The sequence below is a fragment of the Bos mutus genome, chromosome 13, assembly GCF_027580195.1.
Source record: "Bos mutus isolate GX-2022 chromosome 13, NWIPB_WYAK_1.1, whole genome shotgun sequence".
Taxonomy (NCBI): domain Eukaryota; kingdom Metazoa; phylum Chordata; class Mammalia; order Artiodactyla; family Bovidae; genus Bos; species Bos mutus.
Genome location: NC_091629.1, coordinates 50089072 through 50106155, shown reverse-complemented (window position 1 = coordinate 50106155; position 17084 = coordinate 50089072). Strand labels below are relative to the sequence as shown.

Here is a 17084-nt window from a genome sequence, read left to right as displayed (position 1 = left end):
CTTGACTGTGATCACAAGATAGTGAAGAAAGGAATTCATGCATACGGCGACAGCTGCTTCTCAAATTGCTCATCAGAATTTGTGTGTCTGTGTTCCAGGACCAAGATTTTAGTTCAGACTGGAGGGATACTCCCTAAGCTTTCTAAATAATCTCTTAAGGGAATCTCTGGGAGCCCAGTAAGATTGAAGCTCTAATACGGTCTGTTTTGATATCATTATAGATTATTCCTCAAAAGATTAAATGAATCTTTAAATCATATTTTACAAAATACTAAGTTACATATTTTTTATTCCACACCAAATCTTTTTTATTTTTCCATTGCAAAAAGTGAAGTACATGCTTATTGTAGAAAAGTTTCAAGAAAAGTGTAATCGCCCATAATCTTTCTATTCTGAAATAGTTGCTATTGTTAATGTTTTGGTATTTTTCTTCTAGTCTCTTTTGGTGCATATTTTAATGTAGTTGAGGTCAAACTTTGACGACTATTTTGTAGTCTATGTTTTTATTTAATGACTGGGATGCAGTGGAATTTTTCTGTTGTTTTTGACCCAAAATCTTAACAGAAACTTGTATTTAATTTTATTACATTGGCTTATTCCTTTTATAAATATCCATCAAGTACCTGACTTACCCCTGGCCCCCTGCTGAATGTGGTGGAGGGTGCAAGTTGAATCGGACTGGGGCTCACTGGCTGGTCATTTATATCCTACTACAACAATCTACCCTCGTCCATGAGAAGGACCCTCCCTTCTGCTTCTCACAGTCAAACTAGAAATTAAGTACAATGACTTCTCGGAAGGAGTTCTCAGCAGTTGTGTGGGGCCAGTGGGGCCATGGAACACTATTGATCCTTCTTACCAGTGGCAGCATTCCTTGGGAATGTGCTTTCTGCATGGCATTGTAGTTGTTTCTCCTTGCTGTGACTGCATCAAACTTTATTTTGTGAACTTGGTTTCATTCTGGGACTAATACCTCAGACTAGCTGTCTCCACCACTCTCTTCTCTTCTCAGTGTCATCAGTAGTCTCTCTGATTGGTAATCTGTTGTGACTTTACTGCCACCTGTAGAGAGATAAGAGCTGCTCATCCATAATCTTATTCCCTCAAAAGCTCTCTAGATCGGCCCTGTCCACTAGAAGTTTCTGCAGTCAAAGGAAATGTTCTGTGTCTGCACGGCCCAGTAATACAGTAGCCACTGGCCACATGTGTGTGCTGAGCACCTGAAATGCAGCTAATGTGACAGTGAGACTGAATTTTAAATTTCAGTTTAAATTGGCAGCTGTGGCTATTAGCTGCCGTATTAAAGAGTGCTGTGCATCATCCCAGCTGCCTCCGCTAGTTCCTCTCAGGGGAGGACAGTTTGTTTCTTTGGGTGGCTTTTGTTGTTGCTTTTTCTTTACCGCGCCGGGCTGTGCTTTTAACCTCTGTTCTGTCCTGCCAGCAGTGCGAGTGGTGGGACACAGAACTGTTTCTAAGAGGATCTTCTTGACGAGAGAGGGGATTGCCTAGTACTCCCTTGGCATCAGAGACCTCGATCTTCTCTGAAGGGGCAGCTTTGGATAAGGTGCTTTATCCAAAGCTTTTTTATCATTATAGCTCCACGCCTTCTGGAGGGTGGATGGATATAACAGTTTCTGAATAATGAGGGTAATGAGGCTTGGGAGGAGCTTTTACTTTATGAGTCAAAAGGTTTTTTTTTCTCCCAAAGACATCACTCATTTACCCTTTTTATACTCTTATGTCATACTCTTGCACCTCTGGCATCTGAAATATTACAGAAATGCCTCTGAGTCATTACCATTGATTTTTTTTTTTTGGCAATCCAACCTTACTATGATATAGTCTCCTCTTAGATGCTTGTGAATTCTTCTTGGATCTTTTGACTATGTCCTACTTTTTAAACAATTCAGTGATTTGTCCTTTATCCTGTTAGCAGTTTCCTAAGATAGACCAGTGTATGAGGAACTGCGTTTTATCTGTTTCCCTTCTTCACTGACACTGCCTTTCTTCCTTGTTAGATTTCAGATCTTTCGTTCTTAACCCATCTGTATCTTTGTTCTTGTCTTCATCCTTTCTTTGCTTCCTTGTCCTGAGCACACTGGCTCCTGTCAGAGTTGGCCTCTAGCTCCTTGCCTCCCAGGTACCTCCCGTGTGGATTGTGAATGTATTCTCAGACTCTGATCCATGTTTTCTCTCTTCCCACAAGCTCTCCCTGCTCTCCTTAGGTAGGGAGACAAGTTACAAGCTTTACTAGGAAACCAGACTCTTTTCCTTCATCTTCACGGGAAGCCTGCCAAAGTGTAACCCCATCACTAAAGACTCCCCTTTTACTGACGTCGTTGCCTCTGAAGCCTGTTGATGAGAACCATTTTAGTTTTATGGCAACCAGGAGGCTGCACATGCGCTGCTGTCACTGTGAACTGAATTTGCTGCAGATGGGGGAGTCCACACGGGGAAACTGACTGTGTTTTCTGCCTTCTGTTGACAGAATGGTACACGAAACTTCCAGGACTTTGACTGTCAGGTAAGGACTGTACAAGCACCAAGGAGGGCTGTGTACAGGATCTCTGCAGCGCTTTCCTCCCTGTGCTGGTGGTCTTGTAGAGGTGGACCTCTCTTCATAGCTGATCACGGTTCCTTCGTGTTCTTTTGAACACTGGATCAAGTTTATTTAAAATGATTTGCTATTGTGTTCAAAAATTGCTTGCCAGGTCCCTATTTTTGTAGGCTATTGGGTGGTGTCTTTTTACAATTAAGATCTCCTTTCCTCAGATTGGTATTTGAAACCGTAATCACGAGTGCCATATGGTTGTCACCTCACAGCAGAGAAGGTTGGGGGCGGTCAATTTGGAGGGGAGACTTTACTAAAAACAAAACCTGTTCTAAAAGAAAGATTTAGTGATTTTAATACAAAAAGCAGATGTCTCTTGGCTGTATCTCTGGAAACACAAAATTCAACTTGACTCGTTAGTATTTTCCTAAATGGTAGTTCATCTTAGACTGCTTTTTGCCTGTTGCTCTGTTGCTAATTTGAAAATCCATAAAGTAAACTAGCAGTTCCATCTTCCTACTTTTATCTGTTGGCTGGCCCTGAAAGAAATGGGAAGAAAGAATTAATACAGGGAAATGGATACCTTACAAACCCATACAGCCTGACTCTCCTACTTTTGGGGTAGATGTGGTAAGTGGCTGTCAGAGGCAACACGAAGGAGACTCCAAGGGTACTAAGTAGGAGTGGAGGGTGCAGGGAAGGCATCTTCCCTGTGTCTGGGATTCAGCCAGCTCGCACAGCCACAGGCACATCATTATTTTCAGGTATGCATTCTATGTTAAGTACAGTGGAATCTCTCCATGTTAGCATTAACATCAAAAGGAGAAGCTAACATCTGTCTCATAGGCAACCCAGTTATATCGTATTAATTTATTAGGTACCTACTATAGATTCTAAACGTACATTTCTCTAATCCTTGGAGCAATATTACAAGGTGGTTTTTATCAGAGATGAGGAAATTAAGAGTCAGGTTTCATAACTTGCCATGGGTGGAATTGAAGTTGAAAACCTCACTTTGTTCTAAACCCATCGCCCATTCTTTCTCACCTAGCAATGTCCAGAGCTGAGAGGTGGCAGGGAGTTGAGCTGTGTATAAAGCTGAGCTTCCTTGGCAAGACAGATGAGACTGAGACTCACTTTGGAAGGGGCAGGCTCATAGCATTATTACAGATTTTTAACTCCCAGTGCTAAACACTTCTTATTATGACCGGTATACTTTATGTATACCACATACTCAGCCTGCTGCTGCTAGGAAATCATTTGTTATAAACTCCTTACTCAAAAACAAGAAGCTATATTATTTTTTTGGTAAATGGTGGCAGTCAAGTTTTGGTTTAGTTGTTTTTAATTTGATCTTTTGATCTAACTTCAGTTATGCTTTAGATCCTAGGTTGAACTAATTTAACTGCATTACTCTTAATATTTGATATAATTTACCTAGAAGGAGCTCATTTGAGAGAGGGTAATAGTAAAATTCAAGGTGAAAAATTCCAGAAGTAGTTTATATTTTCCTACTTTTAATATGTGAAAGCATTTATTTTCATCAAATTGGACATGCCGCTAAATCAGAATATTAAAAAATTGTGCACTTATGGCAAAACAGATATAAAAATACCAAAAAGTAAAGAAATAAAAAGCACTTGTTATTCATCACTGTTAATATTTTGGTGTATATCCTTTAGGATTTTTCTCACATATAAATATACTTAGATATAAATGAAATTGAGTTTTAGAAGTTACATTATCAACTATTTTTTAATACTAAGGCTTAAAAATAGTCTGACAAAAATTCTTTGTATTTTGGGTGAAGCTTTAATATAACAGTGTGTTCTGGCCTCATTAAATGTAACTTTTAGTTCAGTTCTGATACAAATAGAAGGATGGCAAGTGTATGTCACTGTCAGTGGTTATGAATGTACAGGTTCTCTGTGTTCTAAAGAAGAAAAAGTCAGAGGCCCTTCTTTTTTTCTCCTCAGCACTCATGAATGTACTTCATTCTCACCTCTTTGGTAAAGGCTTCTGTGGTGTTCTGGAGACTAGGGGTGTCTGGGTCAGGAGTTTGGCTACAGGTGGTAGAAGGCCTCGGAGGTAGGAACTGTGACGTGAGACATCTGTAGAGTGGCGCAGTATACCTGAAGGCTTTTTGGAAACCACTGGGCATTCTTAGGAGACAAAGCAGAACAAATCTAAAGCCAGCATTGCTACATTCAGCCTTGGCATCAGTGTTGTTCTTTAGCATAACCGTGGCATGGGACTAGCTGATGAAGCAAGTTCCTCTGGTCTCTATCTTGCCTTAGAAAAACCTTTACTGAATTTGATGATACTCCAGGAAGTTATCTTAGCATCAAATAACTTCAATCTGAACTGTCTTTTCTTCCTCTGTTTTCTGTACTAATCCAACTACATGTTTCCCCTCCCCCCAGTAATTGAAAATATAATTAAAATCGTACCATTTCTTTTGGTTCTTTGATTGTCCTAGTGACTTCGGTACTATACAGCTCCCCTGAGGCAAATAGCAGTTATATTGAGATCTCAGTAAAGAGAGGAGGGGTGATTAGCGGTAACAGTGCTTGGAATTGATGTGAAAGGAGAAAACCTATTTCCAGTTGAAACAGTGAATCAACAGACTTATTGTTAATTATCTACTTTGGTGCTGCTTAATTGTCTTCTGCTTGTGAGAATGTTTAAAAATTTGAAAGTAGAACTAAGACAAATACAGTAGCTTCTTTGTGCATGTGATATATTGCCTTCAAAAATAATTATACTAGGAAATCAAGAGGCACAGATTTATATATCTTACTATATATAAGATAAATAAGTTACGAGGATATACTAGAGAGCACAGAAAATATAGCCAGTATTTTATAAAAATTTTAAATGGAATATAATCTATAAGAATTTTGGATCACTATGGTGTACACCTGAAACTAATATTGTAAATCAACTATACCTCAACTTTACAAAAGGGATTAGTAAGATGGATATAAGGCTGGATAGATGTGTGATAATTGAGTATAGTAAAATATTAATGGTAGAATCCAGGTTGTGGGTATACAGATGTTCACTGTAAATTCTTTCAGCTTAGGTGTATGGTTGAAAGTTCTCATGATAAAATGTTGCAGGGGGAATCAATGTTTAATTTTACAAAAAAGTACACAAAACTGTTTTTCATTTTTAAACAACTCTCTCCATGGACATTTCTACACATTCACACACACTTATTATGAAGTTGTAATCACTATGTTTGTATAAATATCATCATCATTATTTCTCACATATTTCTAAAACTTCATGTGTAGTGTAATGTGTGCATATCACATGAGTAAACATGCTGTATGTTTAAAAACAATTCTTGTGTATAATCAAATTTGGAAAATTCAGAAAAGTGTAAAACTAAAGGGTACCTATAATCCTGTTACCTAGAGATAGCTGTATTTTATTATATTTCTTCCCAGTTTTCACTTTTGTATTCTGGTTATCAAAAGAGTACATGCTCATAGTTGAAGAGTTGGAGAGCACAGAGAGTTAAGAAGTAGCAGAGAAAAGCTCAGAAGCCTAGAGCCCAGGGACAGCCATGTTGCTGTTTAGTTTGAGATATGTTTGTGTGTGTATAGTTTTTTTTAATTTTAAAGTTTATTTGATTGGTCATACTGGATGTACAGTTATATATTTCCTTTTCTGACTTAATATTAGAACACAATCCCATTTCCATTTTTAAACTCTCATAAAAACAGTCTTTAATGGGGAATTCCCTGGCACTCCAGTGGTTAGGACATGGCACTTTCATTACGTGGGCCTGTGTTTAATCCCTGGTCAGAGAACTAAGTTCCTGCAAGCCACATGGCACAGCCAAAAAGAAAAAAAAAAACTCTAATGGCTGACTGTTATATCCTCGTATAGCTATCCCATGACTTAACTATTCCATTATTTTTGGAAATTAGATTCCTTATAGTATGTTCAGTTATTATAATTTGTTCAGTTCATTGAACATTTTTCTGCATTAATTTTGTATACACGTTGGATTATTTCTTTAAATGGATCTTGGAATGAACACACTTAAGGCTCTTGGCATATCTTGTCAGTTTGCCTTCCACTTCCATCAGAGGGGCACTCAATAAATATTAATGGAGAGTGAAAAGCTGCTATCTTCCAGGATATATATTCCTGTAGAAGATGCTGATAATGGAGTGCACTCACAAGAGTGGAGTTCATATTCCTAGGATAAGAATTCCAGACCTGGCTGAGGGCTGGGTGGTTTCATGCTGGCTGTTTAATGGCAGTAGTTCTTTGGAGGACTGACTTCTAGAACCCTACTGTAAGGATGTATATATGTGACTGCCTCTTCTAAAGGGATTTAAACATCTTTAAACTCTCGCACATCACTTGGTAAATGGGCACTATTACAAAATAAGAATTAAGTGAAGTAAATAACTGGAAGTTGCTTCCGCAGAAAAGAAGTATTTGGAAAGAACTGGGGTTCGGCCACCTGCTATAGTCTGTTAGGGAGCTTGACCAGTTCCATGCTCCTCCCCTTGCCTTAAAGGACGTGAATGTGGCCCCAGTCCCCCTTTCAGCCTCTGTCCCACTGTTTCCCATTGTTTACTCACCCACTCCCTGGAAAACTAGGATTGTTGCTGACCCACCCATGCTTCCGCTTTGTGCCTTTCCTTTCTGATGGCCTCTGTTCACAGGTCCTCCCCTCACGATGCACACCTGCCCCCTTTTGGTTTGTTTTTTTTTTAATTGAAGTATAGTTTATTTACAATGTTGTGTTAATTACTGCTGTGTTGGTTTCATTTTGCTGATTTGGGGGGGGCGGGTAAAGGAGAAATTGATTATTAAGTTCTAAGGATATAGTTGACTTTATTTTCATTTGCAGAGAAAAAAGAACCTTATAGATTCTAAGGCCTTTGTATCACCACCCCCAATCTCAGTTCCCTTTCCCTGTCACTATTTCTCTGACAAGCTGTGTCACAGCATGGGCCTGATGGCTACCAAAGCCCCAAATTCATGTCCTTTCAGCTTAGCAGCCTCACTGCCGAGAGAATATCTTTACCTATAACTTGATAGAAAAGGCCAGGGGAGGAGTCTTGTTGGTTCGGCATGGGTCATGTGTGTGGGGGTCACACTCTCAAACTTGGACTGCTACCGTGGCCAAAGATTGGGGTGTTTGAATTGGCCAAATCTGTTCCTCTTCCTATCTGGACTAGACAGTCCATATTCTGAAGGTGTTCTGGGCTATATTGCATGTAGGTTAGTCATTCACTCTCTTTTTCCTCATTGTTTACTAAGGCTGTTTGAAGAAGATATTGGATTTGGCTTTGAAAAAGATAGGAAAAGACAGATTTTATCTTGACATATTGCAAAAAGAGCTTTCAAATGAAGAGCATGATTTGTGAGAGTTCTGAGAGTGTGGGTAGCTGGAAAATAAAAGTAGACGTCTGAAAGAATGTTGAGTTAACTAGGCTGAAGGATGTGAGAGGTAAAAGGGGAGAGAACTGAGGCTGAAATTAGGGAAAACATATTACAGAAGTTTAAAAAGGAAAATGTCATTTACTTGTAGGCAGAAGGCTGAATAATTGTGGAGACAGATTCTTTTACTATGGGATTAAATGAAGTCATGCAAATGAACTTTATACCACTATCCAGGATAAGGTAATGGGGTATTATATTAAAATTTCCTTTGTAATAAATAACAAAAACTATACCCAGGGATCGTAGAGAGGTCTGCTTATTAGAAACAGAATAAAATTCATACTAATATGAATGTTGATATTTCTAGAAGTATGTTGTCCTACAAGTTTGCCTAAACTGTTTCAGACTGGCCAGGGAGAAGCAGCAGCATTAACAGGCATGATGTGGTCAAAATTTAAATTCTCAGAGAGGTATAACACGTCAGATTGTATAACTGGTGATAGCACATTGAGCTGAAGGAAAAGGACTTAGAAAAATAGGTGAATATTGGTTATTATCAATTAATGGTAATAACCTAAACTCTTATTAAAGTCTTAAAAAGATAATCTGTCTACATCTTTGATTAAGAGGGAGAGGCAGCCCAGGATGGAGAAGTGTGTTGGGGACCAGTATAATCTCAGGCTGTTTTATAAGCCTGGAGAATAAGGGATCATACTTAAGAGGTGCATAGCCTTGGAGGTGGTAAGTAATCAGAGTGCTGGGAAGATCTATGACCAGAGCCTACTAGGCACTCTATTGTGCAGTCACACCCTCTAGAATGCTGGGGCGAGTGGCGGGGTCACTAGAGAAACAGCCTGTGCAGCGGGTGATAGTTGACTAAAGTGGAAAGGTGGCACAGCACCACCCCTGCCTGACCATTGAATCAGCTCCACAGCCAGAGTCTCTGCACACTCAGCTCCAGGCAGAGACTTGTTCAAGCCATTCCCACAGAAGGTCACAAAGGATATATTTACGGGTCCACATGGAGGTGAGTGTCTCCTTTCTTTCCATATTTCTTTGAAAATGAAGAGTAACCCTATGAGATACTGGTAACCAAGGGTTGCTCCAGTGGGGCAACAAGATTGACAGATAGAGCCCAGGAGATAGGGGCTGAGATCTCCCTCAAAAGTTGAAATTTTGCGAGTCAACTTTAACTCTGAATTTCATCCAGATTATGAAATGGTGACAAGAGTAATTGCTTTGCCCTATTGCCTTGTCTGCTTTTAATATGTCCTGTTTTGCCCCATCTGTTATAGCTCCCTTTTCATATCATCTGAACTTCCCTGACAGCTTGCTATCCCCCACCCCTTCACTCCACACCCACCTCCCGCCTTTCCTGCACACACTATCCCCATTAATTATCAGATCTTGGGAGGTCCTGCTAACCCCCAGGGCCAAAGTATAAATTGTTTTTTACTCATTTCTCAACATAGCTGAGACCAAGCTGGAATACTTAAGCAAGACTGTACTAAAGGCTTGGATATGACAGAAAGAAGGCTCCAGCAACTAGATTGTTGGATGACTGGTTGTTGCCCATTCTCTTTAGTTTGGATTCTCCTGTCGTGTCACTCCTCTGGCAGAGGCTGGCTTCTCCCTCTCTCTTTACTCTTTCTCCAGAAGTAAGACATGACAGAGGTCAAAGCCTCCTTAAATTCACTTTCAGAATAGGTCACTGCCCAGAAGGAATCAAGTCTAAAGTTAATGTATGTTCCTTCTCCAAGTTTTTGCACTTTAAATATATGTATATAAACATATGCAGTCTATGCAATGTTGCTTTTTAAAGAAATCTGCATATGTAAATCATATGTCATATACAAATCCTTCTGTGCTTCTATTCAGCATTGTTTTTTCAAGATTTTCTCTGTGTATTAATGCTTATAGTTCTAGTTCATTCATTTTTATCTGTATCTCATTATGTGAATATGTCATAATTCCATTTTCAATTTCCTTATACATGACTGTTTATAGACTGCTTTCAGTTTTTTGATGTTATAAATAAGGCTGCAGTGTGTATGTGTATATGTACATATACATATATATATATCTGCATATCTTTTTGTGTGTTTGAGTATGTTTGAGAATTGCCTTAGATTATACCTAAAAGTAAAACTGCTGTAGGGTACACATTGCTTAACTTTGCTCGAAATTACCAAATTATTCTCCAGAGTAGCTGTTCTTGGTTACTGCCTACCAACAGTGTATGAAAGTTCTTGTTTCTCTACACCTTGGCTGACAGCATTATATGACTTAAATTTTTTTGCCATTCTGGTATATATGAAATTACATCTTATTGAATTTAATTTGCACTTTTCTGTCTGCTAATAGAGTTAATATCTTCCTCGTTGATTTTCTTTAAGAGCATCCTATTTATTTCTTTCACAGTACTGATCACAAGCTGTTGTTATGGTTGGTTGGTTGGTTGGTTTTTTTGTCTGCCTCCGAGGCAGTGGCACCCCACTCCAGTACTCTTGCCTGGAAAATCGCATGGACGGAGGGGCCTGGTGGGCTGCAGTCCATGGGGTCGCTTAGGGTCGGACACAACTGAGCGACTTCACTTTCCCTTTTCACTTTCATGCATTGGAGAAGGAAATGGCAACCCACTCCAGTGTTCTTGCCTGGAGAAACCCAGGGACGGGGGAGCCTGGTGGGCTGCCGTCTGTGGGGTCATACAGAGTCAGACACGACTGAAGTGACTTAGCAGCAGCAGCAGTAGCATGTAGAGCATAATCTCTGTGAGAGCAGGGGTCACGCCTCTCTTGCTCACTGTTTTGTGCCCAGAGCTCAGCCCAGGGTCTGGTAGTAGGAGTTCAGTAGATGCATAGTTGTTTAGTGAATGAGCCTGGTGGAGAGGTTCCTCACTAAGTCTGACACTGTGTGTTAGTCTCTCAGTCATGTCTGATTGTATGTGACCCCATGGACTGTAGCCCACCAGGTTCCTTTGTCCATGGAATTCTCCAGGTGAGAATACTGGAGTGAGTTGTCATTCCCTTTCCCAGGAAGTCTGACATTTACCACACAAGAAATGCTCATACAGCAACAGGAATTTGTGTCTCTATGTTCCTCCATCTAAACCCTATACTTAATTTCATAACCAGTTCACAGGACCTGATTCTCTCCTTCATTTCTTGTTTCCCTTTTTTAAGCCTTTGAATAGGAGGTAGCAAGCAGTAATAGAGAAGAGCAGAAATACTGAGTCATCTGTGGTTTGATTTGATAGAGATATCTGCTCCAGCCTGGGACCTATAATTTGAGATGCACTGATGTTCAACTAGTGTAAGATTGGTCTCTGCCGTACATGAGTGAAGAAACCAAGGCTCTGTTGAGGTTTATTGTTAGGTTGGAAGACCTTTGCCTTTGTTGGGATTCTTACTCACAGTTTATTTCATCTACTGTAAGACTTACTGAGATAGGTAAAGACTTTGTCAGCAAAATTCAGTAGGCTAGGCATGATAATGTATTTTTAAGAAACATAGACATTGAAGAAGACTAGAATAAATTTCAGTTACTTTTCCTACAGAGTCTTTATTTTCCACCCAGTCACTCTTAGCACTATCCCAGCACCTCTGACTGCATCTTGTCCTGGCTTAGTCTGACACTGTTTCCACTGTTTCCCCATCTATTTCCATGAAGTGATGGGACCGGATGCCATGATCTTTGTTTTCTGAATGTTGAGCTTTAAGCCAACTTTTTCACTCTACACTTTCACTTTCATCAAAAGGCTTTTTAGTTCCTCTTCACTTTCTGCCATAAGAGTGGTGTCATCTGCATATCTGAGGTTATTGATATTTCTCCCGGCAATCTTGATTCCCGCTTGTGTTTCTTCCAGTCCAGCATTTCTCATGATGTACTCTGCATATAAGTTAAATAAGCAGGGTGATAATATACAGCCTAGATGTACTCCTTTTCCTATCTGGAACCAGTCTGTTGTTCCATGTCCAGTTCTAACTATTGTTTCCTGACCTGCATACAGGTTTCTCAAGAGGCAGGTCAGGTGGTCTGGTATTCCCATCTCTTTCAGAATTTCCCACAGTTTATTGTGATCCACACAGTCAAAGGCTTTGGCATAGTTAATAAAGCAGAAATAGATGTTTTTCTGGAACTCTCTTGCTTTTTCCATGATCCAGCGGATATTGGCAATTTGATCTCTGGTTCCTCTGCCTTTTCTAAAACCAGCTTAAACATCAGGAAGTTCACGGTTCACGTATTGCTGAAGCCCGGCTTGGAGAATTTTGAGCATTACTTTACTAGCATGTGAGATGAGTGCAATTGTGCGGTAGTTTGAGCATTCTTTGGCATTGCCTTTCTTTGGGATTGGAATGAAAACTGACCTTTTCCAGTCCTGTGGCCACTGCTGAGTTTTACAAATTTGCTGGCATATTGAGTGCATCACTTCATGGGAAATAGATGGGGAAACAGTGAAAACAGTGTCAGACTTTATTTTTGGGGGCTCCAAAATCACTGCAGATGGTGACTGCAGCCATGAAATTAAAAGACGCTTACTCCTTGGAAGGAAAGTCATGACCAACCTAGATAGCATATTGAAAAGCAGAGACATTACTTTGCCAACAAAGGTCCGTCTAGTCAAGGCTATGGTTTTTCCAGTGGTCATATATGGATGTGAGAGTTGGACTGTGAAGAAGGCTGAGCGCCGAAAAATTGATGCTTTTGAACCGTGGTGTTGGAGAAGACTCTTGAGAGTCCCTTGGACTGCAAGGAGATCCAACCAGTCCATTCTGAAGGAGATCAGCCCTGGGGTTTCTTTGGAGGGAATGATGTTAAAGCTGAAACTCCAGTACTTTGGCCACCTCATGTGAAAGTTGACTTATTGGAAAAGATTCTGATGCTGGGAGGGATTGGGGGCAGGAGGAGAAGGGGACGACAGAGGATGAGATGGCTGGGTGGCATCACTGACTCGATGGACGTGAGTCTGAGTGAACTCCAGGAGTTTGTGATGGACAGGGAGGCCTGGTGTGCTGCTATTCATGGGGTCGCAAAGAGTCGGACACAACTGAGCGACTGAACTTAACTGACTGAACTGAGCTGCGCTCTGACTACATCTTAAATTTTACTCATTGCCTTGGATATGATCCTTTGGGATACAAGGAACAAACCCACCCAAATAGCTTAAACCAGAGGCAGTCCGGAGATGTCTCAGAACTTAATGGCATACACAGTTGGAATCAGGAATCAGAACAGTAGAAATGCTTATTATACACAGTTGGAATCAGTAATCAGAGCAGTAGAAATGCTTATTATAAGCTCCCAAGTTTACTTCTCTTTTCAAGAGAAGAACCAAACTAAGGATGGAATCTCTTAGTCCCAATTACACATTCTTAAGAAAGGGCTTAGCATGGACCAAATGTTCACCGGACTCCAGTGAACCATAACCATAAGGTTACAGTCTGCAAGCCAGGTGGCCAAGAGCCTTCCCTGTGCTGTATGGATGGCACAGAAGGGCAACTCCCAGGGAACGGGAGAGATTTGAGATAGTCACACTCATAGGTGCTACTGAATTTATCAGTTGCTGCACATGCATTTAGAGGATCTGAAACCTCTGCCTTTTTACCTAGCAGCTTCTTCATATCTTCTGCTTCCTTCACTTACCTTTCTCCAGGTCTTTCCTGGCTTCTTATTCAACTTGCTGATCTCACCATAGCCATTTGTGAATATATTCTCAGCAGATACCCTGGCTTCCCCCACTTAAGAAAGTGAGCTTTGTAGATAAGGTGCATTTTTTCTTCATTTGTTTGTCTGTTTATCTGGAAGGAATTAAAAAATAGGACTATCCTATGTAACATAGCATCTCTCTAGTAGGCTTATGGTTCAGTGATGTGTCCTGCCCCAACTAGTGGGAAATAGTGGTGAATTCAGGTATCGTGAAACTTCAGCAGCCTGGGCAGTGCATCCTGCCCTTGCTGAGACCTTTACGTTCTCTTGTTACAGGAACATGACATAGAAACAGCTCACGGTATGGTCCACGTCACTATCAGAGGCCTGCCGAAGGGAAACAGACCGGTCATTCTAACATACCATGACATTGGCCTCAATCGTATGTATTTGATTTTATACCGTTCCTTTTTGTTATAACACATAATCTTTGTATATTTTTTAAAAACACAGAAGAAACCCCAGTATTCTAATAGAACATAGGTTTTCTCCTCTCTGCCTTATCCTCGTTGCTACTTGTGTTAATGGCAGAATTGAAGTTCCTGGGAAGTATGCAGCTAAGTGCATTTTGGGGAATACTGGGATTTTATCTCATTTTGTGTCACATCTGCTAAAGGGCTGAAGATTATATGATAGACTGGTTAAGAAAGTAGGGTTGAAGTCAGTTGTTTGTTTTTTTAATTAATACTCTGGGTTTTTTCATATTTCAGATTAGAAAATTCAGAATTTGAGCTTAACTTTGTTATGAGCCCTTCAATGAGTTAGTAGAAGTATCCTTGCTATAGCCTTTCCCTGATGACTCTAAATGGACCTTTCTAGGTGGTAACATAAGATTCTGGCCCTAGCCCCGGGTCCACGGAATCTGCATTACATGTGTTTCTTTCACACTCCTCTGGCTATCAGAGGTGACCTGCATTTGAAGTTACAATCTAGTGCTGGAGCTTTTGAAAAGGAATTTAAGCAGTAGAAGTTGAAGCAGTAACCCTCCCTGCACCTTAGCAGTTTTGCCATGTGAGAAGTTTTCCACATGGTGAATGTAAGCAACAAGAAACTCACTTTAGCCAGGCCTCCTGGGATATGGTCAGTATCTCTGTATCAGGTAGGGAATAAGATACATGAAAAATGACAGTGTTATGGGTATAAGATTGTTTTGTGAAACACCAGGATTGGCTTCCACTCTGTAGATGTTCTGTAGAATTGAGGACTAATTAAATGTTCTTTTCAAGCCGTTGAGACGTCTGGTAGTCAGCCTTTAGGGCAGCTTGAGTCAGACAGTTGTTCAGATACTTGATTCTAGTGAAATAGTGATTTAAAAGGAGTAAGAGAGGACGATGATATGGAATTGATTGAATAGAGGAAAAGTGAGACGAAATGAAGAGCTTGTGACTTTCAAATGTTTTGTTGTTACAGACAAATCCTGTTTCAATGCGTTCTTTAACTTTGAGGACATGCAGGAGATCACCCAGCACTTTGCTGTCTGTCATGTGGATGCCCCAGGCCAGCAGGAAGGTGCACCCTCCTTCCCAACTGGGTAAGGCCACAAGCAAGACCCTTCTGGAAAACAGGCACTCAGAGAGCAAAGCTCCAGTGGGAGCACTAGCCATGTGCTTCCCTCCAAGCTGGTTTTAGCACAGCCTGCAGGTTATACTTAACCAACCGTCCAGTTGCTTTCTCTCCTCACTCTGGGAGAACTGTCATGGACAGTCTATTCAGGAAGACTATATGTTTTCCCATATCCAGGATTGGCCCTCCATAAATGGAAGCCAATCACAAGACAGTCATGTCTGGAACACCCACTTCTTACTGTCTTCTGTCTGTCCCTTTCTTCATCTGTTTTAAACCTGTCATTTTTCCCCCTCGTGGAACTCGCAACTCCCTTTAGACCCAAAACTCAGATTTCTCTGAGCTTCCTGAGAGCACCTCGCCAGCCTGATCTTCAGTCCGGTGACAGGAATTTGAATATCAGTGTAATCATTTATTCAGAGAAGCTGCAGCGTCAGGTAGACGTGCGTTTGACCAAACATGCACGTGGAGCTCTCAGCCTCATCTGCTTTGCGTGGCGGAGCTCCAGTCTCCCTGACTCTTCCCTGGACAGTGTAATTATGGAGGAGACCTTGGGGGAGGAGTGAAACCACAAGCTGTGGAATGCTCATCCTTCCCCTCTTTGCTTATCTTCAGAGCTGCCTTTGCCAGTGATTGCTGTGAAGTAGACCGTTGCAGACAAATAGCAGCTAACATTTACACCGTACTCAAGACAGTAATCTTGAACATTGCGTTACATTCTTAACCCATTTAATGCTTAAAACCCTATGGGATAGGTTTACTATTATTCCCATTTTACAGGTGAGGATACTAAGGTCCAAAGATATTATGTACTTTGTCCAAGCCTACATAACAAATAAGTAGCAGAGCTGGGATTTTAACGCAGGCAGTCTGGCTCCAGAATCTGTTATTCACTATGTCCAAGCCATTTCTGTCCCTTAAACACAAACTGGCCAGTGACCAGTTTATATCCAGCAAAATTTAGACACAGTTCCTTTTTTCTGTTTTATGCACAAATGGTTCAAAAGCATGCCAGTGCTTGAAGTGTTTCAAGCAGAGGCAGGCTGACATCTCTGTCAAATGTAGAGCAGAACTGCCACATATGTAGGAAGCTGTCTTAAGATCTCTTTCATCTTTGATGCTGCAGTTTATGTGGACACTCCCTACTTTTCTTGGATTCTTGGTCTGAGTCAGTTTTGGGCTTGCTTGACCATCTTAGGATCCAGTGACTTAGATCAGGAACCAAATTCAAAAGCAAATAATAAAGTAGCTGGGTTATTCTATGCCTAAGTGAAACAAATCAGCCTTCATGATAAGAGCCCAGGATTTGTGACCAAGCGCCCTAGGCCCAGTAAATGTTTGTTTACTATTGCGCTTAGCTGCCTAAACATAAGCAGCAAGCCAAAAGCCACTTCCTGAGTTGACTCTTAACTGGTAGAAGTTTACTGAACCTGAACCCCAATTGAAGTAGTTATTTGGGGATTAGAAATACCTAAGAACTCTGCAGGCTTCCCTTGTGGCTCAGCTGGTAACGAGTCCGCCTGCAATGCAGGAGACCAAGATTTGATCCCTGGATTGGGAATATCCCCTGGAGAAGGGAAAGGCTACCCACTCCGGTATTCTGGCCTGGAGAATTCCATGGACTAGTCCATGGGGTCTCAAAGAGTTGGACACGACTGAGCGACTTTCACTTTCAAGAACTCTGTACTTTTCTAATTGTTCTAGTAATTGGGAATTGTTGAGTGCATTCCAATTCAGGAGGTATCCTTCTGGATTTCAGGTACCAGTACCCAACCATGGATGAGCTGGCCGAAATGCTGCCTCCTGTTCTCACCCACTTAAAGTGAGTTCATTCTGTAGTTCTTCCATG

The 17084-nt window shown here is 40.9% G+C and overlaps 1 protein-coding gene across 5 annotated transcripts in view; it reads left to right on the top strand.

Moving 5' to 3' along the window:
* Positions 1-17084, top strand: part of NDRG3 (NDRG family member 3) — a 63181-nt gene that overhangs the window by 20385 nt on the left and 25712 nt on the right. For 3 of the 5 annotated variants that reach the window (XM_070381690.1, XM_070381691.1, XM_070381688.1), the window contains exons 3-6: positions 2489-2524; positions 13949-14054; positions 15083-15203; positions 16995-17057. In XM_070381690.1, the coding sequence (XP_070237791.1) occupies positions 2489-2524; positions 13949-14054; positions 15083-15203; positions 16995-17057 (326 nt within the window). The remainder of the gene's footprint in view (positions 1-2488; positions 2525-13948; positions 14055-15082; positions 15204-16994; positions 17058-17084) is intronic. The other 2 variants (XM_070381692.1, XM_070381689.1) reach the window with 1 other exon arrangement.